Genomic DNA, 27,547 nt, shown 5'->3' on the forward strand with positions numbered 1-27,547 from the left:
TAGTTAGTAGGGGTAGTGGGGGTAGCTTGCTACCCCACTCGCACACCTGTGATTCACTTTGCTTGGAGGTAGGACTTCAAGGGGGATAGGGTTGGTGGGTAAGTTTGTATAAATAGTTGAAGCTTTGTATCATTAGGAAAAACATAAATCATCTCCGAACTTGTCATTTGTTCTGTAACTGGAATACAAACCTGCAATATTTATTAGGGGTGACTCAACCATTAGGAGGGTGGACGTCCCTGCAAAACTGGCTTATTGGCGAGCCAGAGGCTCCTTATTTTGAATAGGTAAGTAGCAAAAATAAGGAATCCCTACACTTTGCTAAACCTTGCTATTTAACGTACGCAGCCTACACAAGGTACTTGCTGAGATACTTAGTAGTGTAACTGTCCAGATAAAAGTTATTCCGAGTCTTTGTGGGAAAAACTGTTGTAACCAAGACTTTCCTAACACCACCTCGTCTGGGTATGGAGACGCAACAGTATTAAATTAATACTAGGTACATAAGGAAGCATGGTTTACCTGCTGAGGTTGGAGGTCAACTTGTGCAGAGGGTGCTGCTTTCCCCAAGAGAAGGGGGATGAAGAAAAAGAAGAGAGCCGAGCCAGTCATTTATTTTCATTCACGCAGTACCAGCTGAACTCGGCTGAGTCCCTGGTTAGGCTGGAGGAACGTAGAGAGTAGAGGTCCCCTTTTTTGTTTTGTTTCTTGTTGTTGTCGGCTACCCCCCAAAATTGGGGGAAGTGCCTTTGGTATATGGATGGACATCCGGGTATCAGTGCCCTTAACCTTCTGCTACTGGTCCGATAAGGATCTTGAGGTATCAAAACAGCTGTTGTGTAGCCACCACAGGACCGATAGAGAATGTAACGAGTTCTGTGGGTCACATCTTGCAGGTAATGGGCTGTGAATCGTCTAGTGCTTCCACACCCTTATTTGTAGAACCTGCGTAACAGAGTAATTTCTTTTGAAGGCCAGGAACGTAGCTATGCCCTGAAATTGTGCGCTTTGGGTTGACGTGTTGGAGGAGGATCTGTATTTAGAGCATAATTGATGACTCTGCGAATCCATGCGGGGATGGTGTTTTTGGTGATCCTCCTCTTGTTTCCCCCCCGTACTGACAAAAAAAAAACAAAGGCACCCGGAGCTGTCTGCTGCTGTTCTCTTGAGGTAGAGCCCCAAACTCTTCACTGGGCACACTAACAGATGATCTGGATCATCAGTTACAGAGAAGAGACTCGTTATCCGGAATGAGTTGAATCTAGGAGCTGACACCCCTGAATTTTGAGTCTTGGCAATTAACTCAGGGACGAAGTTGAACATAACATTTCTCCATCACCTTGAATAGGCTAAGTTCCCTGACTCGTTTGACCAAGGCCAGGGCGAGTAGGAACACCGTCTTCAAAGTCAAGTGGCAATCTGTTGCCTGGCGTAATGGTTCGAAGGGAGACGTCTTTAGAGACCGGAGAATTCAAACAAGGTTCCAACGGAGAGGTCTCACTTCTGACTGAGAATAGGTAAGTTCGTAACTCTGTATGAGTAAGGAAAGTTCTGGCGATGAGGAGATGTCCATTCCTTTCAGTTTGAAGGCAAGGGTCAAGATTGAGACATAGCCTTTCACTGTCGAAAATGAAAGGTACATTTCCACACGCAAATACACGAGGAACTTCGCTATTGCTGGTATAGTGGCATCGAGTGGAAAGATATCCCTTCCACGACACCAACCACAGAAGACGTTCCACTTTGCCAGGTAGACTGCTGCTGAGAATTTCCACAGATAACCAGACATCCTCTTCCTCTTCGCAACTTGTTGCGAAAATCCTCTCTGAGTGAGGGGATGCTGGATAGTTTCCAGCCTTGAAGTCGGCTACGGCTTTGTGGTAGATGTTGACGTGTGGTTGTCCGAGTAGATCGTGTCGTGAATGGAGTTCCCTTGGAGGCTCAGTTAGGATGATGCTATAGAAGAGCTATGAGTCATTGAGAGGTTGACTGATGTTCTGGCCTTGTTGAGTACTTTTCTCATCAGACAGAACGGGGGAAAGGCGTAATGCTGATATAGTCCCAACGTTGTTGGAATGCATCTCACCAGAGAGCCTTGGGGTCTGCGACTAGAAAGTTGTACAGCGGGTGCCTAAAGTTTAGGGCCGATGCGAACAGATCCATGGTTGGAGAACCCCACAAAGTCAGGATTTTGTTGGCTACTAAATATCCAAAAGACCATTCGGTACCCACTATCTGAAATGCTCTGCTCAAATCGTTGGCAAGCACATTCCTCTTGCCAGGAATGAAGCGAGCTGATAGCAGTACCGAGCGGACTTCGGCCCATCTCAGTATTTCTACTGCTAGATGGGATAGGGGCTGCGAAAATGTACCTCCTTGCTTGTTGATGTAAGCCACTGCTGTGGTGTCGTCGCTCATCACCACCATTGAGTGGCCCGCCAGGAAATGATGGAACTTTTGAAGGGCCAGAAAGATAGCCTTCATTTCTAAGAGATTTATGTGAAGGTACTTTTCTGACTCTGACCAGAGAACTGAAGTCGTGTGGTGCAGCAAGTGGGGCCCCCACCCTTCTTTTGATGCATTGGAAAACAGCATCAAGTCCCGGGGGGAGGACAAGAAGATCTGCCTTCCGCCGCAGATTCTCGTCTAAACCCATCCCTCGAGGTTCATCCGTTCCTCTGGTCCCATGGGGATCAGAATGTCTGGGGAATCGAAGGCCAGATTCCAATTGGACTTTACTCTCCACTGGAGAGATAGAGTCCAGAGGCAGCCAGATGGGATAGGGAGGATTTGTTTCTGAAGAGACATAGCCTCTTATGTGAGTTCTCCTTGTCTGATAAAAGGTCTTGCGACCTTTCTCAACCTTGTTATCCTGTCGTCTGATGGGAAGGCTTTGTGGAGATTGGTGCCTACAAATCATAACCTAGATATACCAGTCTCTGAGTGGGAGGCAAGGATGACTTCTCTAGATATACCATGATCCCAAGACATTGGTAAAGCCTCAGAAGTTTGTCTCAGCTAAGAAAATCAACAATTCAGGAGAACCACTCAATCCTCCAGCAGGAAGGGGGTTCCCTAGGGAGACAAAGCTGAAAAGTTAAATTACAAACAGTTATAATTTCCCTTAATTAATGAAGAAAACAATTCGGAAGTGCAACCTAACCCACGAACGGGAAAGACGCTCCCTCCGTAAAGTATACTGCCGGCCACCCATGAAAAGTGTGCGGCGATGTCCTTGAGAAAGAGCAAGACCGAAGCCCAGCTCTGAGAGGGCCGCACTTCTTCCCCCCGCAGAATCTACGTAGGGGGGAAGGCAACAACAACAGCTGAATGGAGGAGTATTCAAACGATGACGATTCCCCTGCAAAGGCAGCCGAGACACACGGAAGCCTATCCACCCAAGGAAAGACCGGTCTCCAAGGGAAAGGTTGGGAGGGAAGGGTTTCCATCTTTTGAGAACCTGCCTTACTACGCTATCACACAAACATCAACTTACACTGTAAGGAAAAGTTTACAATATACCGGTATATAAAAACATTAGGAATGTTTTCATATATATTGAAGAAAAAACATAAGTTGAACACACAAAGATTAATGGCAGTCAAAAATAAGTTGAGGAAAAGCGGTAACAACCGCTCTACCTCCGAGCCAAAAGTAAAGTGAAGCACAGTCATAGGTGTGTGAGTGAAGGGACACCCTACCCCCTGCTAACTAGGGGAATGGGTAGTTAACGCTCGGTAAATTTAAATAGCTTGTCCATAGCGTAGGTTTGTATTCCAGTTACGGAACAAGCACATAAGAAGAATGATCTAGTGTAACTTAATATTGTACTCAATCAAATATCAGAGTGCATCCTGTTTGTGATTAATTACTTGCATCCCCATAAAGCAACTTTGGAAGTTGTTAAACTTTAATTGTTTTAGCAATATAATCAAATACAGTGTGTCACAAACAAACAATAGATATTTAGCAAATACACCATTTTGAAAATTGATTCATAAGTGGATGCAGAGGTTCATTATTTCTATGGCCTCAATGAGAGATTGAAGAAAACTGACAGCTAATAAATAGCATGCTTCTGGGGACACTTTTTGGAGTAAAGGAGGTCAGTTAGGGTGATGATTAATATCATTACAGTATTCTTAAACATAGGTAAAATTTATAATGCCTCTACTGGCCTCAAAAGTGGATTTTGACTCTACCAGAAACTAATAAAATTGGACAACATATGCTTTTTAAAATTCTAAACTAGAACCTTCTTTTGTTTCAATATTACCTGTAAGGCAGTCTTTCATAATAAACTTCTCCAAGCCCAGAAAAGTGATAACGAGGTTGTACATTGTATGCCAATCTTGATATCATAGTGGAACCATCTGCTTCAGGATCATATCCCTCCTAATAATTGAAAGGATGAAACTTATTTACATAATTCCCGTCACACTCCTGTACTATGATGATACCTAAATCTATTTAAAATACTTCAGCCCACTCTTCCTAGAAAATCAATGAGACTATTCAAAAGTGGAAGAGAAAACCATAAAATTAAACTAAAAGTAATCTAACCTATAAACATTGTATAAAAACACACACAAATGTTAACTATCTATTCACAGACAGTATTACTTATTTTATACAGGTAGGCCTACTTTGAAAAAGCATTTTCAATTGTGAGCATAATATCATATAAAACACTGTTCAAATATAATTCAAATTCAATTATGGGAAAAATTAAAAATCCTTTTGAAATGTCAAAAATACAGTTTAGTAGAAAATGGCCTGTATTTCTAGTGCTCCTCAAATGCTGCTGTAAGTACTAGGAACATTGAAGGCACATAAAAATAAAATAAAACTGACTTTTGCAAACAGTTGATAATTCCAGCCCCCATAACTGCCTGGGCCCTGAAAATACATCCAACCACCATTTCAACCAAGGGATCTATTATACTGTTCTTGAGGCAAGGATGAATCTGGGTATATGTCCTGTTCTGCCCAGAGGAAGACTTTGATGGCCAACTGGCCAAATTTCTATCAGTGGATGACACTGAATCCTTGGGTAAGATATGGTAGTCTTCTTAACTCCATCTTTTTCACTTTTTTTTGACATCACAAATCCTTGAAGAAAAAAAAAGAAAAAAAAAGAAAAAAAGAGATATATCCAAGTCCTGAAAAGTTGATGACAAGGCAAGCAAGATCACCTCATGTGAAGATTCAAATTATATCAACCATGCCCCAGTACATTTGAAGGAACTAGAAAAATCCCATGAAGTATGTGGTGTGTCAATGCCACTTTAAGTCAAGTCCACAGATGCTGGCTGAAATAAAGGTAGACAGGTTTATAAACCACATGAGACTTGGAAGTAAATGTCAAGGTAAAGGATGAGATGCCCAAGTTGTTATTACCACTGATGGCCATGGAGGTTAACTCATCTCCCAACTCCTTGACCATGGAGTCTATAAACAGAGATGGACCTCATTTCAATAAAAATTGTTCAAGGTGGAGGCAGCCAAAGTAAGTCACAAGGACTTTGCAAAAGACAAGTATGTAGTCGTGGTAAGGCAACAGGTTCAGATGCATCCATGGATGGACAACAAAAACTACTGAAACAGGTGTAGGTGGTTATAAGGGATCAACATTCCAAAATTCTAGAGACCATGCAAGTAAAAATGAAGAGGAAGTTGAAGACGGGCAAAAACACTAGTAGAAAATAGAAACACATACAATGGGAGCAACTCCTCAAGCAGATTCAGTGCATAACCATAAGAGAGCCAGATTGGCTTTCTGCATTTAAGAGAAAACCTCATGATGTAAGCAAGAGAAGAATGAATATGAATACATACCGCCTTTCGCACTGATGGCTTGAGAAGCATGACCCGGAACTGGCAGAGCAGGAGGCAGTCACCCATTGAAATCCTACTGATAAAATTATTGGGTCACTTGATTGGCCAGACAGTACTACATTTGATCCTTCTTCCTACGGTTCATTTATTCTTTGTCTACACATATACTGAACAGTCTAGTTTATTCTTTACACATTCTTCTCTGTCCTCATAAACCTGACAGCACTGAGATCACCAAACAATTCTTCACTCAAATGGTTAACTGTACTGTAATTGTGCAGTGGCTATTTGCCTCTTGGTAAGGGTAGAAGAGACTTAAGATATGGTAAGCAGCTCTTCTGGGAGAAGGACACTCTAAAATCAAACCATTGTTATCTAGTCTTGGTTAGTGTCACAGCCTCAGTACCATGGTCTTCTACTGTCTTGGGGTAGAGTTCTCTTGCTTGGGCGTACACTCAGACACACTATTCTATCTTATTTCTCTTCCTCTTGTTTCTTTTGAAGTTTTCATCATCTATATATGAAGGATTATTTTAAATGTTGTTACTCTTCTTAAATTGTTTCATTGTAATTGTTCATTACTTCTCTCATAGATTATTTCCTTGTTTCCTTTCCTCACTGGGCTATTTTCCCTGTTGGAGCCCTTGGGCTTATAGCATCTTGCTTTTTCAACTAGGGTTACAGCTTAACTAGTAATAATAATAATAATAATAATAATAATAATAATAATAATAGAAGTGTGAAAGAACAAACAAACAGACTATGAGATGAAAAAAATATGACTAAGATACAAGGAAAGCTTGGTGGGAGTACCTCATCTGGGTGTTAGGTGTATGAAACACTCACATCATATGTTCAAAAAGTAATTACAGGCCAATCATTGATAACCTAATACCTAATATGTCTTGCCTGATTAGCAATTTTGCCTGACTATGGGAGGTCACTCTGTAACAGACCTCCAACAGAATCGATCCTAGGAGTTGAAGATACTGTCGCCTGCTTTGATGGAGAAGCTGTTCCAGCGATAGGCTGCTTCACTGCCTTTACCAAGGTGTCAAACCAAGAGGAAGGCTTGCCACTGCAAAAAGATCCGGGTTGTCCTTGGGGAGGCTAATAGATGGTGATTGCCTCCTAGGGGATTGCAGTCTAGGCACCTGAAAATGAGAGGTAGGTCTCTTATTCGAAGCGGCACAGGCATGTGCTCTAAAGCTAACCTGACAGGGCAAGATGGATTAACAGAAATAATAAGAGGATACTTCTTTTGAGGTTCCTTAAAACCAGAAGGGAAGGGAACTGGGCACCGATTCACGCTGGCAAGACAGGATGAAGCCTGGGCACATGGAGATAAGGCCTGGGTCTAGGTGAGTGCATGTAACCAGGAGCTAGAAGGGTCACCGATGGTCTGGAGGGTGATAAGTGCTGGGGAGAGAGTATCAAGTGTGCACACGTGAAAATCTTGCACGTGTACGCGACTGATCACACAGGGACGATGGCAAGAAGGGCGCTGGCAAGTGACAATCACGAGAAGGTGCGTGACGAGTTAGCAAGTGATGATCATGAGATGGCAAGCAGCAAGCTACTGGTAAACAGCATGATAGCGAGTAACAATCATGAGATGGCAAGCGGCAAGCTACTGGCGAACAGCATGATAGCGAGTAAAGATCGTGAGCTGGCGAGCGGCGAGTTGCTGGTGAACAGCAAGATATTGAGTGACGATCATGAACTGGTGAATGGCACGCTGGGGAGGGAAGATCAGGAGGTGAAGAGTAATGATCACGAGAAAGCAAAGAGCACACTTTTGGCGGATTTTTTGACAGTAAACAGAGTAATGAAAAACTTGAACTTCCTCATTCCTGTTTTCCTGAGGCTAAACTAACTAGTTTAGCTTTTTGATCTTGTGAAATTAAAGCTCTGTTGATGGAGGTGTAGACCAAAATTGTATTTTTCCTTTGTTTTTTATGAAGACTGCAGATTTCATAGCTCCAAAGTTATCTGTTATTTTGCACAAGTTAGCAAGAAGAGGAGCTTTTAGTACTTGTTGGAGAATTGGTAATGTTACTCCTCTATGTAAAAGTGTTTGTGGTAGCTCCAGTCCAACTGATTACCGCCCAATTTCCATAACTCCCATATTATCTAAAGTTTTTTAATGTCTTCTGGCAAAACGACTTAATAGGTTTGCTGAACATAATCATCTATTCCCTAGTTTGCATCTGGAAAGTCGAAGAGGACTGCGATCCTTGGACAACGAGACCTTGTGATAGCAAGGGCTCCTATCGTCAACAACATGTCAGCACTAGGGTGGCGAGTGGGTGCCCTGGACTCGTTGATGGCGATCCTTGGCAGGGGAGTCATGCTAGAGGACAGGAAGACGAGAAGGTGGGGCGATGTCTAGCAGTAACAAACCTAGGCCTTTGTTCAACCCCCTACTCAGAAAAGGAAAGAACGCAGATTTCGGCGTCGGCAGCAGGAGCAGGAGTAGGAGACAGCATCACTTCGCAAACGGCAAGGGCGTCAACAACAAGAGACCAAATAAACAGCAGGAACTTCAGGAAGAGATTTGGGGGGGGGGGGTGTCAAGGAAGAAGTCCGAGTTCTCTTCGACATCGAGGAAGACCCCGAAGGCTAGGAATCTATCTTGGACTTCTTGTTCCGTCTCCCAAATTCCTCCCGCTAGGAGGAAGACCACTCCCGGCATTCATCGCAGGTATTATTCTGCTTACGTCATTGTCCTCAGCAGGCCAGACACAACGAATAGTGCCCGTCTCAGCGGAGGACATGAGGGTTCCACAGGTGTGCCTTTCAGGTCCTGGACAAGTCCACATGATGGACAGCAGGAAGAAGGCATAAGCCCATTGGAAAAGAGAAAGCAAAGGAAAAATTAATTCAAATGGCAGAGTCTGTTGGGGAGGAGGAGAGCAACTAAGTCTGCACTCCACCGAGCCAGTCAAAAGTGAGAAGGTAACACTGGAATGCGAGTAAGAGTGGTAGCGGGCTAACCACGCTAACTAGCGGATCGGCAGCTATAACCAGCTTAGAAGTTTGTGGCCAGTCTTCCAGCTTCACCAAACGATAATCCCTATAAAGAGCAGAGTTTGTATTGTATCAGAATAAAAATAGTTACACAAGACATGAGATTCCACCATATTCATAGCATCTAATCTCAGAAACAATAATCATTAGATACTTACTGGCTTTTTAACAAAACCACACACAGCATTAGGCCATTGCCCTGTCATAAGAATATCAATTGTGGGTTTATTAGTAGCTTGGGTTTCAAGAGCTTTTATATCATTGAAAACAAAGCTCAAGTCATTTTTCTTTTTGTCTGTTTCCCTTCCACTAAGGTACATGATTCTGAGACCACTGCTGCAGGGATATATACCACTTGGACCTGTAAAGATGAATTATACTTAGTACAAAATATCCAAATTATGACAAATTCGTAGATAATTTGTATTTTTCCTAACTATACAAACCTTAGCTATTTATTAAGGGTTATACTTTCGGCGAAGCTGAAATGACGAGCCATTAAAATTCAGCGAGGGTTAACTACCCACACCGCTAGTTAGCGTTGGTAGGGGGAGTAGCTTGCTACCACTCACGTTCACACACCTGTGATTTAGTCACCTTGCTTGGAAGAAGGACTTCAAGGGGGGATAGGGATGGCAGGCAAGTTTGCATAAATAGCTAAGGTTTGTATAGTTAGGAAAAATACAAATTATCTACGAATTTGTCATTTGTTCCGTAACTGGAATACAAACCACGCTATTTGTTAGGGGTGACTCACCCATTAGGAAGGGTGGACGTCCCTGCCAATCTGGCTTTTTGGCTTTGCCCAGGGGCTCCTTATCTGAGTATGTTAGTACTCAAAAATAAGGAGTCCCTGCCCTCGCTAAACCTTGCTCCGCAAGGTCCGCGGCTTACGCAAGCTGTGTGTTGAGACGTGCAGAAGTGTGACTGCCTAGGTAAAGTTATTCAGAGTCTATGTAGGAAAAACCTGATGTAACCAAGACTTCCCAATACCACCTCGCCAGGGTATGGGGACGCAACAGTATTAGCTTAATACTAGGTACACAAGGGAGCATGGTTTACCTGCAGCGGTTTGAGTTCAGCTTATGCAGAGAACCCAGGATGCTGCTTTCCCTACGAGAGGGTAGGATGAAGAAAAGAATAAGAGCCAGTCAAATCTTTTCATTCACGCAGACTAAAACCGGGTAACAGTGCCCTCAACCTTCTGCTGCTTGTCCAATAAGGAGCTTGAGGGATACAACCACCTGTTTTGCAGCCACCACCAGAACGATAGAGATCGTATCAAGTTCCTGTGGGTCACGTCTTGCAGGAGAAAGGTTGTGAAAGTCACCTGGAGCATTCACATCCCCTCTTGTAAAACCTGCGTCACAGAGTAAACTGCTAAGAAGGACCAGGGGCATAGTTATGCCCCTGACACTGAGTCGTCAAGTCGAGATGATGTTTTGGTGATCCTCCTCTAGTCTCTCCCAGTGCTGACAAGAGAAGGGACCCGGGCAGGCTGTTGCCGTTTTCTTTGGGTAAAGTCTCATACCTTACCCTGGGTACAGTAACGGATGATCTGGATCGTCCGTTACCGAGTTGAGACTTGCGTAGGATTCGTCACCTCTGGAACTGTGTCTGGCAACATACTGAGGGACGAAACTGAACATTTTCTTTCGCCCTTCTCAATAATGGGCGATGTCGAAAGAGATACCATGAAGTTCCTTGACTCGTATGGTTGCTGTCCTAGTGTGTAGGAACACTGTGTTCTTAAATCAGGAGAAAATTTGTTGCCTGGTGAAGTGAACATAAGGAGGACCCTTTAGGGGTCGGAGATTTGAACTATGTTCCAAGAGGAAGGTCTCAATTCCGACTGGGGAAAGGCAAGTTGTAAGTCCGTGTGAGTTGGGAAAAGTCTATCGATGATAGGGTGCCCCTTTCTTACAGTTTGAAGGTGAAGGATCAAGGTTGAGTGATCATCTTTACCTGTAGGTACTGAATAGGGGGTCTTTTCCTCTTGTATATACTCGAGGATTGCGCTATTGCTGGAATCGAGGTATCGAGTGGAGAGACACACTTTCACATGACACCAACCACACAAGACGTTATACTGCCTGGTTGAATGATGCTGAGGAATTCCTCATATCTAGACAACCTTTTCGCAAAGAGGTATTGGGTAGTCTTCAGGCGTTCAATCATAGCAAAGCTATAGCTTGTGGTAGGTGTAGAAACGGGTTGTCTGTGATGTGGAGAGGATTCTCTTGGAGAAACTATCAGGAGCTGCAAAAGGTTTGGAAACCGTTCTGCATAATGCCATAGCGGAGCTAGGAGAGTCCTTGAGAGGTTGACCAGTGTTCTAGCCTTCTTGAGTGCCCCTCTCCAGATAAAACAGGGACGAGACATTAACGTCATTGTTGTACCCACCGTTGTTGCCAGAGAGCCTTGGGGTCTAGGGCTGGTGAGCAACGGCAGCCTGAGATTCAGGAGTGTTGCGAACACACCCCTAGTTGGAGGACCTCGTAAAGTCGGGACTTTGTTGGCTACATGGCGATAAAAAGTCCATTCGGTATACCTTATCTGAGATGCTGTGCACAGATTGTCGGCAAGCACGTTCTTCCAGTCTGTAATGAAGCGGGCTGATATTGGTACCAAACGGACTTTGGCCCATCTTAGTGTTTATACTGTTAGATGGGAAGAGGCTACGAGCAAGTTCCTTCTTGCTTGTCGATGTGAGTGTCTATGTGGTGTGTGGTCTGTTAGAAACCGATGAGGCTGCTGAAGGACCGGAAGGTTGGCCTTCATCTCTTATGAGATTTAAGTGAAGGTACTTTTGGGATCTGTCCAGAGGGCTGAGGTCGTGTGGTGCAGCACTATGGTCCCTCCTCTCTTCTTTTTCCGAATCAAGTTTCTTGGAATGGAAGTCGTTCTCGTTTCGAGAAGGTTTTGTGGAGATTGGTGTCTAGAATCATTCCCAGATACACCAGTCTCCTGGGAGGGAAGACTGTTGGAACACGCGGAAGACTGTTGGAACGGGCGCGCGAAGGTAGCACTAGTAGGTTGGCAGGTCAGCTGGTAGGACGACCAGTGGCAGGACAATCAGGAACTGGGATGTGCCCTTTAAAAAGGGTGAGCATCCACCGATGGGGACCATAAACAGGTCCGCGTTAGAGTCCAGGAACGAAGTCCAAAGGACTACGTTACAGCGCAAGGTTGCGCTGGTAGATCGGTAGGTCAGCTGGCAGGACGATCAGGAATTGGGACGTGCCCTTTGGAAGGGCGAGCATCCACCGATGGGGACCGTAAAAACGTCCGCGTTAGAGTCCAGGACCGAAGTCCAAAGGACTACGAAGCCGCGCAAGATTGCGCTGGTAGATCGGTAGGTTCTGGTAGGTCTGCTGCGCTGGTAGGTATGCTTGATCCTCCGAAGAGGTGTCTCTATGAGTGGCCTCTCTCGCAAATGAGAGAGGTGAATACTTTGTAGAAGAGACTTGAAGACACCCGTGATGACGCCCATGAGGGCCGGTGGATCAGCAAGCTGACCTTTAACAGTAGCGATCCCCCGAAGAGGAGTCTCTATGAGTCGCCTCTCTCACAAACGAGAGAGGTGAACACTTCGTAGAAGAGACTAGAAGACGCTCATTGAGGGCCGGTGGATCAGCAAGCTGACCTTTAACAGTAGCGATCCTCCGAAGAGGAGTCTCTATGAATGGCCTCTCTCGCGAACGAGGGAGGTGACCACTTCCTTGAAGAGACTTGCCAAGACTGTGCTCCGCCCCTGAAGGAAGAGAAACTCAGCAAGGGGGGAGAGAAGTCGGGGCGAAGGTAGCAACAGCAGTCGGAGACGATGAATTTATTAAGATGTGGGAAGTTCTCCTTCTGAAGGGAGAAACAACCTCACACCTCGGGAGGAAACTTCCTTCGGAAGGCAAGTTGCCCAACCCCTAGAGGCGAACCTCCTTTAGCGTTCTAAGATGATCTGAAGTGCTGGACATGTCACGGGAGTACTCCTAAAAGAAGTGATGATGCCCATGACGACGTCCTCTGAGGGACGGCAGTGACAGCAGATTCCCCAGGAATGAACAGAACAGTTCTGCTTCATTGGCACTCTTAGTCGAACGAAGAAAAACTGCATAGTTAACTGGGAAAAAATAAAATTAATTATTTAACAAATTCCCCAGGGAGGAACTCCGAAGAGGAACCCCGAGAGAACAACATAAAATTAAGTATTGCACCTTTCCTTCCCCAGTCGACATCCACGGGAGAATGGGGGAGCGGAGAAACTGTAATAAAAACAGAATTACAATTATTTAAATCAGCTAAGAATATTCACTAATAGTGAGAACTACTGATCCTCTGAAGGGAAGTGTTCCCCACGGAGAAAAGCTGAAAAGTTAACATGAAGAAAAGAAAAGAGCCAGTCACATTTTTATTCATTCATCCCAGACTTAATCAGGGTAACCAATGCCCTCAACCATCTGCTACTTGTCCAACAAGGTGTTTGAGATATTTCTAAACCACTTGTTGTGCAGCCACCACAGAACCGATATAAAACCTATCGAGGTTCCTGTGGGTTATGTTTTTCATGAAGTGTACGATGATTCCCCACGCCCACTTGTAATACTTGCATTACAGAGAAATTGCATTTGAAGGCCAGGGACGTACTAATGCCTCTGAAATGGTGAGCTCTGGGTCGTCAAGCTGAAGGAGGGTCAGGACTTAATGCCGAGTCTCTAACTTTGCAAATCAAGGCAGAGATGGTATTCTTAGTGACCTTCCTTTTGATTTTCCCTGTACTGACAAAGAGGGCTGCCAGTCGGGGGTCAGTTAATGCAGTACATTTAAGATAATATCTCAAACGTCTCACTAGGTTGAGTATCATTTGATCTGGGTCACTGGTTACAGAATGGAGACTTGATCAGAAAGGGCCCAAATCTAGGATCCAGTCTTTACAATAAACTCAGGGACAAAGCTGTGTCACTTCCCCCCATCCCCTTGAATGGGCGATGTCATGTAAGAGAGCATGAAGTTCGCTAAATCTCTCTGCGGAGGCTAAAGAGAGTAGGAATGCCAAATTCAAAGTTAGCTTACGGCCCGTTGCATGGCGTAATGGTTCGTTGGGAGGGCCCTTTAAGGACTTCAAGACACAAACCACATTCCAAGGAGGAATTCTTAACTCTGACTGGGGGCAGGTGATTTCAGAACTTCGTAGAGGAGAGAAGGCTCAAAAGGAGAGGAAAAGTCTCCTCCTTTCAGTTTAAAGGCTAAGCTTAAGGCTGAGCGATAGCCATATACCGCCAAAACCGAGAGGAGTTTTTCCTAGCGAAGGTATACAAGAAATTCCGCTATTGTTGGAAGAGGCATAGAGGGGAGAGAGACCTCTTCCACGACAACAACCATAGAAAACAGTCCACTTTGCCTGGTAAACAGAGACTGAAGATCTCTGTAAGTATCCAGACATCCTTCTAATACTTGTTGCAAAAAGCCTCTCTGAGAGACGAAATGCTGGATAGTCTCCAGGCGTAAAGCTAAAGAGACGGAACTGCCTTATGGAAGATGTTCACATGTAATTGTTTGAATAGATCTTGTCGTGGAGGGAGTTCTCTCGGAAAATCTACTAAGAATTGCGGAAGGTTCGAGAACCACTCTGTATGGTGTCACAGCAGGGCTACAAGCATCATCAGATGGTTGTTGGATGCTTTGGTCTTGTTGAGCAACCTTCTCATCAGACAGAACAGGGGAAAGCCTTATACATTAATTTTCTCCCACCATTGTTGGAATACGTCTTGCCAGAGAGCCTGAGGGTCCGCGACTGGAGAGCAGTAAAGCAGGAACCTTTAGTTTTGAGACGTCGCGAACAGGTCTACAGTCAGAGAATCCCGAAAAGTCAGGACTTTGTTGGCTAACAGAGGATTCAAAGACCATTCGGAGCCTACAATCTGAGTAGCTCTGGTAGAATGAAGCGAGCTGATAGGGGCACCGAATGATGTTCTGTCTATCTTAGCATCTCTACTGCTAGATGGCACAGGGGTTGCAAAAAGGTACCGACTTGTTTGTTTACACAAGGCACTACTGTGGAGTTGTCGCTCATCAACACTACAGAGTGACCCACCAGCAACTGATGTAACAGCTAGATAGCTAGAAAGGTTACTCTCATCTCTAGGAGCTTTAAGTGCTGGTACCTTTCGGGCACCCATCCTTCTTTTGATACGTCTGTGTAGAGCATCAAGTCCAGAAGAGGAACAAGAAGGACTTGACCTTTGAGGAGGTTCTCCTCTGACACCCACAATTGAAGATCCTTCACTTGATCCTGTTCCATAGGGACTAACGTGTCTCAGGAGCTGGTGTGCTGGTTCCATACAGACTTCAGCTGCCATTGGAGGGATTGTATCCTAAAGCGGCTGTTGGGAACAAGAGGGATCAGGGATGCTAATTGTCCTACAAGGCCAAACCATTGTCAGGCTGGAAGATCTTCTCTTCTGAAGAAGGAACTTGCCACTTCCTTCAGCCTGTATACTCTGTCATCTGATGGAAAGACTATTTAGAGGTTGGTGTCTATAATCATAGCCAGGTATACCAGTGATGACTTCTTGAGATATATCATGCTCCCCAGATCCTAACAAAACTTGAGATGTCTGTCTCGGTGTTGAAGAAGGGTCATCACCAAGTCTGCTAGAATCAGTCAATCGTCGAGGTACCTTAAGAGATGAATACTGTTCTTGTGAGCCCAAGATGATACTAGGGCGAACACTCGCATGAAGACCTGAGGTGCTGTCAAGAGGCCGAAGCACAGCACCTTGAACTGGTAATGTCTAGTAACGTTTGTGAATCTGAGATACTCCCTTGAAGACGGATGGATTAGGATCTGGAAGTACAGTATGTGCCTTGGAAATCCAGTGTGAACATGAAGTCCTTTGGTCTTACTGCTTGGATGACCGTGTCTGCCATCTCCATCCTGAACGGAGTCTGTAGGACAAACTTGTTCAGGGACGAGATCGATGACTGGTCTCCCGCCTACCAGACGCCCTTTTCACAAGAAAAAGTCAACTGTACAAGCCTGGATACCCTTCGAGGACCTCCTGGAGACCGCCCTTCTCCAACAGGGCAAGCTCCTTTATGAATCCCTTCATATAGAAGCTCAATGGAATTGGATCCCAAGTCACAGAAGGGAAAGATTGAATGAACGGGACGCAATAGCCTATGACGATCACTGCAATCGTCCAGGTATCTGCCCCATGGAGCTACCACCTCTGCCAGAGGCATTGCAGGCATCCCCCTAACGGTGGACAAGTGAGGGGATTGCCCTCCCTAGCAAGAGCAACTACCTCGGACGCCCCCCCCCCTTTCCACCTCTCCTCCCTCTGAATGGTTTAGAGCCCTTCTGGTCCTTGGCAGGAAAGGGCCACTGTGACCCATTATTGGAGGATCCTGCTGTCTTCCTGGTCGAGGGATTCGCTGGTTGGCACTAATTCCTAAGGGATTGAGGAGCCCTCCCATAGGTCCTGAAAGTCATGGCCCTATGGAGCAGAGAATCCTTGTTGGAGGATTTTCTCCACCTATCAGCTACCCGCTCTATTTCTGGGTCGAAGAGAGATGATCCCTCAAGTGTTGAGTTCCTAAGGCGTGTTACTTTGACTTTAGGCACATGCCTGTGGAATCTTCCAATCATGGTTTCCCTCCTCTTTAAGAATTACATTTGGCCGCAGGTTGACTACCTGGCGGGAAAGGAATTCCAGAGATCGGTTACCCAACAAAAGGAGAGACTCCAAGGACCACCTTATAGATTCCTTGGATAAATTCTCAGATCTAACAATGTGGCCCAATGATCCCAGACAAAGGTTAAGCTCCAAAGCAGCCTGCATGGCGTACTTCGCGCCCTTTTCAATGTTGATGAGTTCAGTTGCCGAGAGAGAAGCTATTAATCTGGAGACTACCCTAGTAAGAGATTTTAGAGAGGGGTCCAGGCGCAAGGCTGGAAAGGGATCGTTAACGATCTCGTAGAACTTTCTTTGTAAGACTAAAAGAAGTGGAAGAAGCTTTGATGAAGAGCCTGCCCGTAGAGAGCTAGAGGTGCCTGCTATCTGTGAGATAGCTTTCTCTTTGTGGCCGCTGTCAGTCCCTTCGACTAGGGCAAGACTGCACTGATATTAGGAGATCCCTGGGTACCAAACAAGTGGTCCAGAACCATTTTCTTGCCATCTTGAGGGGTAGAACCGGGATCCAACAGCTTATTAATAGTGCGCATGCATGCAAGGACCTGTCAGAAAGCATGTTCTGACTCTCTGCACTCGTTTTCAGAGCGGAACTTAGGACTTGCTGCTCTTGAGAGGTAATCGTCCGAGTCCAAAAACTCGTCTACCCACAAGCCCATACCCACAGGAACCTGGGATAAGGTAAAGTCGTCAACTGGGGTAGGTTCTTGGGAAGGTCCTGCCCCAGGGATCCTCGAGTTACCTCCTGCCTGAGGGCTTCCCTTGGTTTTGAGCTTTTGGAAACTGTCTTAGAGTCCTTTAGTTCCCTACAGGGAAGAAAGTGCTCTTCTAGAATGGAAGCTCTAGGGGGGAGCTTGTGGTTCCATTGGAGAGTGAGTCTCGGAAGTTGAAGGTTCCTCGTCTCCTGATGGTCTGGAGATGGGGCGAAGTTCCGGGGAACTATTTCCATAGGTTACGGTCTGAAAGGTCGAAATGAGATCTCACAAGGAGAGCCTATATCCCTGCTCAGACGTGGCTGAAGACAGTCCGGGTGTGTAGGAGTGTTACATGGTATCTTCCTCTTGTGTTTAGCCATCATCCTATTGCCAGAGCAGATAAGAGAGAGAAAAAGCTGGCTAAAATCCTGAACTACAATAGGTTCGTTCCTGTCTTCTCCTCTAGGTCTGGGAGAAGGGGAAAGACGAGACAGAGGATTGTCGGCAAGTCGAACCTGTGAAGTCTTCCTTCTGGGGTCAGACGGGCCTGCGGAGTTGGAAGAGAAGGAGACTGACCTCTCTAATGGAACCCTAGAGGTAGTTGATCGGATTTGGTGTTGTTGCGGCTTAAGCGGGGCTGGGGAGACCACGGCCGCCCAAGGACTTCTGCAGGGCAGATACCAGTGTCGTATCAAGGAGGAAGTTCACCTACAGTTGTCATATCTGGGGTGTCTTTCGAGTGAACTGAAGGAGGGGAACGCTTCTTAGCCGGGTAAAGTCTCGAAACCTGAAAAGGTGGGGCTTGGTTAGACATCGAGGCATAGGAAGATCTTCCTTCATTGTCTTTCGGGAACATTCAGGAAAAATCATGACACCCGCAAACCTATTGGAAGGCTCAACAAAACCTTCTGGGAAGGGAATGGGTTGACTGCTGGAATGTACACTTGCCGAGGTATGTTCCTGAGGCTTGAGGCTCGTGACCAACCGTGAAAGGGGGAAGAAACTCGTGAAGGGCGATTCACACATGAAAGGGCATGATTTGCAAGCAGATGGACAGGTTTCATGAGTGATTGACGGTGAGCAAGGAGGACGGTGCCTTGGAGACCTTTGTTGAGGTGAAGAATTGTAATCGCTTTCTGTGAGGAGGTTAAGAAAGCCTCTGAAGGAGTGAAGCACATCATCTTGGCAAGCAGCGAGAAGAGGAGCGTCGCGTAGATGAACCCTTAGTAAGGAGTAAACTAGGAGGAGAACATGTATTTGGAGAGCGTCAGGTGAGAGATCGTTGTCCGTGCGTAGATCGTCTAGGAGAATGAGCAGGGAGACATCGCCGGATTGGGGAGTGTTGCGTCGAACACGAGTGTCAAGATCCTGAAGAACGTCAAGAACGCGAGCGTACTTGTCGAACTCAGGGTGGAGTATGTCGTCCTTGTGAGGAAGGCCTTCATCATCGTAAGGTAGATTATCTCGTTTGCAAATGGGAGCGTTTCACTCATGAAGAGAAGCGTCAAGCTCATGAATGTGAGCGGCAAACAGATGGAGAACGGGCTGCGAGCTAACGATCACTTGTAGATAGACGATCCATGGCAGGTAAGTGTTGAACACATGGGGTAGAGCATTGCCTGTGGAGAGAGAAAATAATTTGTGAATCGTTAACAGACCACGAGGTCTGAAGATGGCGAGAAGACTCATCGTCGGCAGGAGGCCGTGAGATGAGCAAGAAGGAGCGATAACAGCGAGACAGCGTGGAAGGCTTAGGAGAGGGCAAGAGTTAGCCATTGCAAAAAGCTTACGTATCAGCTACCAGCGCAGGAGAAGAATTTCTCCGTGCACCATGCTGTAGAGGATGAAGCAAAGCTTCTTTGGAAGGGGGTTAGGTCACTCCCGGGGACAGCCATGCCTGCAGTACATCTAAAAGCGAAAATGGTTCACCGGTGGCCGAAGGTGAAGGTGCTCCTCTAGAGGAAGCAACAACCACCCTGGTACCCCGAGGTTGCCAAGGAGTTAATTGGTCTGTATTCCTACTTGATCACTCCCCAGAGGAGGACAGGAGAGGAGCAGCTTCAGAAAGAGGACTAGGAGAGCAGGAAGATGAATTCCGAGGTCTTTTAGCCCATGAGGACCCCAGGGTAGGAAGATCTCTCTTAAACTACTACTTCCTACGACACCCAAACTTCTCCCACTGGGAGGCATGCTACTCCCTACACTCGTCACAGGACAAACTCTGCTCGCAGAGACGCCCCCTGCAAGTCGGGAACAGAGAATGAGGGTCAGTGTCTATCGATGACATGAAGGTGCCGCAGGAACGTCCTTCAAGACCAGGGCAGGTCTGCATGGGAGCATTAAAAGATCAGTTACACCAATAAAAGAAAAAGAATTCAGCGTAAGCGATAGTCTAATGGCCAAGCCTTACGGAGGAGAGAGCGGACACATTCAATCTCTCCAAGCCAAAATAAAAAAAGTGACGTAATTCACCAAAGTGCAAGTAAATATTGGTGGCTGGCTGGGTAACCCTCAGCCACCCCCTACCGTCCCCACTATAGCGTTCGGGTAGGGTTGCCACTTCGCATTTAAAGTCTTAATGGCTAACCTTGCAGCATTGCTGAAGGATAATCCATATAAATAGCTACAGGATTGTTAGTGCAGGAACAAAGATAATTTAGCTAAACCCTAATCTATCTTAGCAATTCCCTAACTGTTATTAATGAATTAAGAGCCCAACACTTACAAAAATGAAACTGGACTTCTCTCAAATAGTGTTAGATAAATAAAGGAAAAGAAAAATAACACTTCTAAAATAACCTTAAAAGGTACCATTTGGTTTTCCTTGAGCTCAATCCTCATTTTCAAAATATAATCACTTCAAGACCTACCTGAAGTTCATTTCTATTCATTCTTTGCAATGGAAGGTATGTTGCTTTAAATATTATAAAATAATACAAATTTAAGAAAGATAGAGCAGCATTTTTCCTTGCAAATGATATCAACTTCAATGACCTTAGCTGTCAAGACGTCAAAGAATTTTAGATTAAAACTGGCTGATGGTACCGAGAGTACTGTAAGAACAAAATCCTCCCCAATAATCATTTTAGCAGGTAAGTCGGGCAGAAGGGAACCCCATCCCTAGTAACCAGCCCACCCTTGGAATCCATGGAGATAGTTTCAAGAGAGGCCTGGCCATGATATATCAATATTTCAATAAGCCCAAACTTTGTTGGGTGGTTGATGAGACCACCACAGCTCTCATTATTAGTCTGATAAAACTTTGCTCTTAGAAAAGGTATCCCTTCTAGATGATCAAGACATTGAAAAAAGGAAGAGGTTGGAATATAGGAACCATATACACATCATACTGACTTTGCATCGGTGTCTGGAATATTTTAGACCATAAAATTGGTTTAAATTATGAGTAATAGGTGTGGTGCAACAAATAAATTTTTGGTCCAACTCATCTTCAAGTGTGCAAATGTACTATGCTGTACTCACCTAAATAGATAATATTTTCTGCAAGTTCACAGCCTTTCATGTCTGAAAAGTATTCCCTAGTATGATGGTTATGAGGGCCAAGAATGTAGGTTGGCAGAGGAGCTGAAACAAAAAACAAATATTATGAACTTTGGATTAAGACGTAATATTAGAGATTCAAATTATCCACAAATGATAAATACAAAGTTTCTTTCATATTCTTTAATACAAAATTCATATTTTACTTATGCCTTATTATTAAGGCACTACTCTGTTCCATTAAAACAATATTACAGTATTTTGGAGTTGCTTCAAACTCCTATTAGTTTCTTCTCGACAGATTTTTTATCTAAAAACCACTTATTTTTATATTCTTTATATGAATCATTTTATCAATGTATGTTTATGACTTTTAAAGGTAACTATTTTTCATACGGAAGTTTTATTTTTTCTAAAAGTGTAAGCACAGATTATAGGATATAACATTCCCTATCTTTTCACGTTTGAATGACAAGTTTTTTTTGTAGAGATTGATTGAATATAGACTTTGATATGTGTATATATGACAAATCTGAAAGTACAGTAACATGACAAATTTGAAATAATTTGTACAGCTCTCTATGTAGGAGTATTACTTTGGCGCAAGATGAAAACCAGTCGTCAAAAGCTTTAGCGAGGTGTAACTACCAGCACTAGAAAACATCCATCACTTGTTCCAGTACTAAATACAAACCTTACGCTCTTAGTGTAAGAGAATTACCCTAAAGCCAACTGGCTGGAGACTGTCCTGGGGTGACCGTCAGTGAAACGCACGAGCTGTTTAAAGGGCACCCTTACACCTCGTAATCCTAAAAGATGACGGCCTGGCCAATTGGTACTTGTATAGAATTTAGCTATGCGACTTGACCAGGTAAGTGTAAAATTGGAGCGAGGTCCCTCACTTAACCTAGACATTGCCCGGCTCTACCCCGCTTGGAGAACAGGGACATAACAAATATATAAATATATACAGTACCTGGTTGCACAAAGAGTATGGTATCCAACTGTAGTCAAAGGAGGTTTGCAGAGTTCTTCAGATGTTGAGTCCTAAGAGAGGGGAGAATGAAATAGGAAGTGGACAGTCACTCACACATTCATTCTACTTACTCGTGGCTAACATCTGCCCTCAACTGACTGCAACTTGTCCTAAAATGGAGCTGGGGCGTTAAATGACCACATTTTGTGCAGCCACTACAGGACCTAAGGTAATGTCTTGCAGGTAGTGGGCAGTGAACGTAATTTGTTATTTCCATATGTCCGCTTGTAACACCTGCATAACAGAGAAATTCTTCTTAAATGCCAGGGATGTACTGATACCTCTGATGACATGGGCACAGGGATGACGACTGAAATGAAAGTGGTTTTGTTGAATGGCTCTCTCAATCACCTGCCTGATCCAGGAAGACATTGAGTTCTTTGTGATCTTCCTTTTATATTTCCCTGTGCTTATGAAGTGCATTTTGATATGTGGGCAGGCTCTCCAGTTCTTTTCAAATATTTCCTCAGCGCCCTTACAGGGCAGAGTAACAGCTGATTAGAATCATCTGTTACAGACTGGAGACTATTAATCTGGAAAGACCAGAATCTAGGATCCGCTACAGCCGGATTTTGAGTCAACTACAAACTCGGGGACGAAAGTCACTTGCCTCCATCCCCTTGAATGGGCGATGTCGTAGGACAGATCATGGAGATCACCAATTCTCTTCGCAGAAACCAGGGCTAGAAGGAAGACAGTCTACAGGATCAAGTCTCAATTTGAGGCTTCTACGTTCCAAGGAGTTCAGACTTCTGACCGAGGGCGCTCAAAGTTGAGTATAAGAAGAAACAATTCCGTCAAGGAGGAAATATTAACTTTATTCAGTTTGAAAACGAGGCTCAAGTCCGAGCGATAGCCTTTCAACCCCGACACAGAACAAAAGTTTTTCCTACCAGAGATAAAAAGGCACTCCACTATTATTGGAATGGTGGTACTGAGGAGTGATACCTTGTCCATGACACCAATCACAAAAGACAGACCATTTTGCCTGATATACTGAGGCAGATAAGTCCTAGAGGTATCCTGCTATTCCCTTTGCAACTGGTCTCGAAAAGCCCTTCTTCGGGAGCAGTTGCTGGTTAACCTCCAGGCATAAAAATGAAGTGATGAGATCACTTGATAGAACCTCTTCATGTATGGTTGTCTGAGTATATCGGGAAGTGTGGGGAGCTCTCTCGGGGCCTCTGTGAGCAGATGTAGAAGGTCGGGAAACCATATTGCATGCTGCCACAGCAGAGCTATTAGGGTAATCGAAAGACCTTGAGATGCCCTGACGTTATGCTACTCCTTACTAGGAAAAGGGGGGAACTCATAAACGTCCATCCTGTCCCACAGATGTTGGAATCCCATCTTGCCATACTGCCTGGGGATCTGGTACTGGAGAGCAGTACATGAGAGGTTTCCGGTTGAGGGATATAGCAAACAGGTTGATTGTCGGCAAATACTACAGTCAAAACTTTGTTGTCTATTTGTTGTTTCAAGGACCATTCGGAGTCTACTATCTTAGTCTACCAGCTCAGATTGTCCGCCAGCATGTTGTTCTTGCATGGAATAAACCAGGCTACATGGACTACTGAATTATTTTCCGCCCACCTTATGATTTCTACAGCTAGCAGGCATAGCTGCAGTCAAAAGTTACCTTTTTGTTTGTTTATGTGCGACACCATCGTAGTGTGTCACTCACCAGCATTACAGTGTCCCAAAATGAGCTGATGAAGTGCTTGAGGGCAAGAAAAGCTGCCCTCATTTCCAGGAGGTTTATGTGGAACTGATGCTCAGATTCAGACCATTGTATGTATACTGTGAGGTGCAACAGATGAGCCCCCACCCCTTTTCTTTAAGCATCTGTGAAGAGCAACAAATCAGGGGGAGGAGAGAGAAGGTCTATGCCCCTGAGGAGATTGGTGTCTGATTCCCATTGCCTCAGGTCTCTCTTTTACTCTTGACCTACTGACAACGGAGTGTTAAGTGGGTCCTTGTGGTGAGACCAAAAGGTCTTCAGCTGCCACTGTAGAGATCGGATGCAGAAATTCCCATTGTAGACTAACTTCTCTAGAGATGTTAAGTGTCCCACCAGCCTTTGCCACTGATGTGCTGGCAATTTGTCCCCCAAGAGATATATTCAATTTAATCCACTGTCTCTATTCGTTCCTTGGAGGGAAAGATCTTTCCTAGTTTGGTCCCGATTCCCATTCCTAAATATACCGAGTCTTGAGATGGTTGCCGGTGTGACATCTAGTAATTTATCATGATCTCCAGATCTTGGCAAAAAGCAAGAAGTCTGTCTCTATGGAGGAGAAGGGACTCCCTCGAGTCTACGAGAATCAGCCAATCGTCTAAGTGTCGCAGTTCTTGTGTGTCCAAGTGGACACTAGAGTTAAAAGCCTCATGAACACCTGTTGTGTTGTGGACAGGCCGAAATACAGCACCTTGAACCGATATAATTTTCCTCCTATCTTAAGTACTTCCTTGAGTATGGATGGATGGGGATCTGGAAGTACGCATCCTTGAGATCTAACAAGATCATGAATTCAGTCCTGAGGTCTGACAGTCTCCATCTCAAGTGCAGTCTGATGTATAGACTTGTTCAAGATCAAGAGGTTGATGACTGGTCTCCAGCCTCCAGACACCTTTTCTACAAGAAATAAGCAACTGTAGAAGCCTGGGGACTCTTCCAAGACCTCTTGTAGAGTCCTTTTCTAATATAGCCATGGTCTGGATTTCAGCCTGAAGTGCCTGTTCCTTTGCGGATCCCCTCGAATATGACTCTGACATTGTTGGATGGAGGAACAAAGGAGGATGAAAGTTCGTGAATACAGAAACCGACAAAGGCTCGTCTCTGTGGAAAATCTACCTCTGCAATCTACTCTTCAGGCATCGCCCTACTGGTGAAATGGATAGGGGAATGCCTCCCCTAGTGAGAATGAATTCGTCTGTTCCTCCTACCTCCACTGCCCCTAGGTCGAAAGGGCTGCTTGGTGGCTTTCGCTTGCACTGCCTGCTTCGTCTTGGAGGATTTCTTTTTCGGTCCCTGAGTTTCCCCCAGAAAGGATCTCTGCAGTGGAGGTACCACTGAGTGGGAGAGTGAGGTGATAGCCCTATAGAAAAGCAAGTCTTGATTCACCTTCTTCCATCTCTTCGCTACCGCTTCAATATCTTCTACGTTGAACACTGACGGACCATCTAACAGGGTATTACGGAGACTCATCGCTTCCCTCTTGGGCACCTGCCTCTGGAATTTTAAGACCACCGCATCAGTGTCTCAAAATCCAGTTGACCCACTGGTTAACAACATTTTTGGCCAGGAATTCAAGAGTGATAGCCCCCAAGAAGAGAAAGGCTAACAGAACTTCCGTCCTCTGAGGGATGGTGAGATTCATGTTCTTAATGAGGTAACCTACCATACCCAACCAGAAATCCAGCCATGAAACAGACTGCAAAGAACATCTTGAAACCCTTTCAATGTTGGTGGCATCTCCTACAAAGAAATAAACTGGCATAGTTGCCAGTTTGGCCAAAGAGGAGTTTTGGGTCAAAGCCAAGATTCTCGGGTCTAGTGGTAGAGTTGATGGATCGTCCTGTACCATTTTGTAACATTTCTTCTACAGAACATATGGAGAAAGAAGTAAGCGAGAAGAGTCTACTGATCGGAAAGATTGTGACGTTCCTACCACTTGTCCTTAGGCCCTCTTCTTTGCTGCCTTGACCCCCTTCGATCAAGGCAAAGCTAACTTAGTTTTGGTGGGTCTTGGCGTATCACAGAAGAGGTCCAGCACCGTGTCTTTTCTTTCCACTCGGTCCTGAACTGGCTCCCTTAGATTGTTGACCCTCCTTATACAAGAAAGGACTAGCAGAAAGAGGCGATCATCATCCTTCTGCTCCAAGGGGGAGATCTTGCAGCTGTCGGATGCTGGCAATGCTCCATTGGAATGTTCAAAGATGTCATTAAAAGGTTCTTCCTCCTCCGAGGTAGCACCCATAGCAGCCCAGGGAGAGTTAAGGTTGTCATCAGAGTTCCTTTTGGCAGAGGACTGAGCCCTCAGAGGAAGCCAACTATGTTCTGATCTTACAGAGGCAGTAATGTTCCCCTCAAATTGACGTTCATCCATAGAACACCAATTCTCAGGGAGCGACTTGTAGTCCTTCCGTTCCTTTGAGCGATGTTGAAGCTCTCCCCTTCTTCTTCCGCTCCTTGAGTTTTGCACCTTCAGAGGGAGAGCATGAGGAACCTCTGCACCTTGGTAGAGACACCACGACACCAACAACAGAAGACCTTCCCCTTTGCCTGGTAGAATGCTGCTGATGATTTCAGCAGGTATCCAGACATCCTGTTCGCAACTTGTTACAAAAATTCTCTCTGATTGAGGAGATGCTGGATAGTCTCCAGGCGTGAAGTTGTAGCGAAGCTACGGCTTTGTGGAAGATGTTGGCATGTGGTTGTCTGAGTAGATCATGTCGTGGAGAGAGTTTTCTTGGAGACTTCGTCAGGAGTTGCAGAAGGTCCGAAAACCATTCCACTTAATACCATAGCAGAGCTAAGAGTCATTGAGAGGTTGACCGAGGTTTTGGCCTTGTTGAGAACCCTCCTCATCAGACAGAATGGGGGAAAGGTGTAGACGTCAATATTGTCCCACCGTTGTTGGAATGCATCTTGCCAGAGAGCCTTGGGTTCTGGGTCTGGGGAGCAGTACAACAGGAGCTTGAAGTTCAGGGCCGTTGTGAAGAGATCCACAGTCAGAGAACCCCACAAAGCCAGGACTTTGTTGGCTACTATATGATCCAAAGACCACTCAGTACTCACTATCCAAGATGCTCTGCTCAGGTTGTTGGCGAGCACATCCTCTGGCCTGGAATGAAGCGTGCCGATAGTGGTATCAAGTGAATCTCGGCCCATCTCAGTATCTCTACTGCTAGATGGGATAGGGGCTGCGAAAAAGTACATCCTTGTTTGTTGATGTAAGCCATTTCTGCAGTGTCGTCGCTCATAACCACTACTAGTGGCCCGCCAGGAGCTTGCGACCGTTCTCAGCCTCATTATCCTGTCGCCTATAGGAAGGCTTTGTGGAGATTGGTGTCTATTATCATGCCTAGGTATACCAGTCTTTGCATGGGAAGCAGGGAGGACTTCTCAAGGTTTACCATGATCCCCAGGTCTTGGCAAAGCCTCAGAAGTTTGTCTCGGCATTGAAGAAGGGTTTGCACCGAGTCTACTAGGATTAGCCAGTCGTCCAGATAATGGAAGAGACGGATGCCAATCCTGTGTGCCCAAAATGACACTAGGGCGAACACTCTGGTGAAGACTTAGGGTGCTATGGAAAGACAGAGGCACAGTACCTTAAACTGGTATTTCCTGTTATCTGACTGAATCCTAAGTACTTCCTTGAAGACAGATGGATTGGGATCTGGAAGTACACACCCTTTAGGTACAGCGTGCACATGAAGTCCTTACCGCTTGTCTGACCATGCTGAACGGAGTTTGTCTGACAAAATCATTCAGAGATTAAAGGTCGATGACTGGTCTCCAGCCTCCAGACACCTTTTTCACAAGAGTCGACTGAAAAAGCCTGGAGACTCGTCAAGGACCTCCTAGAGAGCGCCCTTCTTCAACATAGTCTGGACTTCTGTCCGGAGGGCTAGCCCCTTTGCTGATCCCATCGCAAAGGAGTCTATCAACACTGAATTCCTGATGAGGGGAGGGAGAGATGACATGAACGGGATGCGATACCCTAAACGAATCACGGAGACTGTCCAGGGTTTGG

At 45.2% G+C, this 27,547-nt stretch overlaps 1 protein-coding gene across 2 annotated transcripts in view; it reads right to left on the minus strand.

Moving 5' to 3' along the window:
* LOC137632454 (CWF19-like protein 1) overlaps positions 1–27,547 on the minus strand; it is a 164,221-nt gene that overhangs the window by 101,107 nt on the left and 35,567 nt on the right. For both annotated transcript variants that reach the window (XM_068364385.1, XM_068364383.1), the window contains exons 3-5: positions 20,735–20,836; positions 9,027–9,229; positions 4,277–4,395 (exon numbers count right to left, since the gene is read on the minus strand). In XM_068364385.1, coding sequence (XP_068220486.1) covers positions 4,277–4,395; positions 9,027–9,229; positions 20,735–20,836 — 424 coding nt within the window. The remainder of the gene's footprint in view (positions 1–4,276; positions 4,396–9,026; positions 9,230–20,734; positions 20,837–27,547) is intronic.

The sequence above is a fragment of the Palaemon carinicauda genome, chromosome 41 (assembly GCF_036898095.1).
Source record: "Palaemon carinicauda isolate YSFRI2023 chromosome 41, ASM3689809v2, whole genome shotgun sequence".
In the NCBI taxonomy this organism is placed as follows: Eukaryota; Metazoa; Arthropoda; class Malacostraca; order Decapoda; family Palaemonidae; genus Palaemon; species Palaemon carinicauda.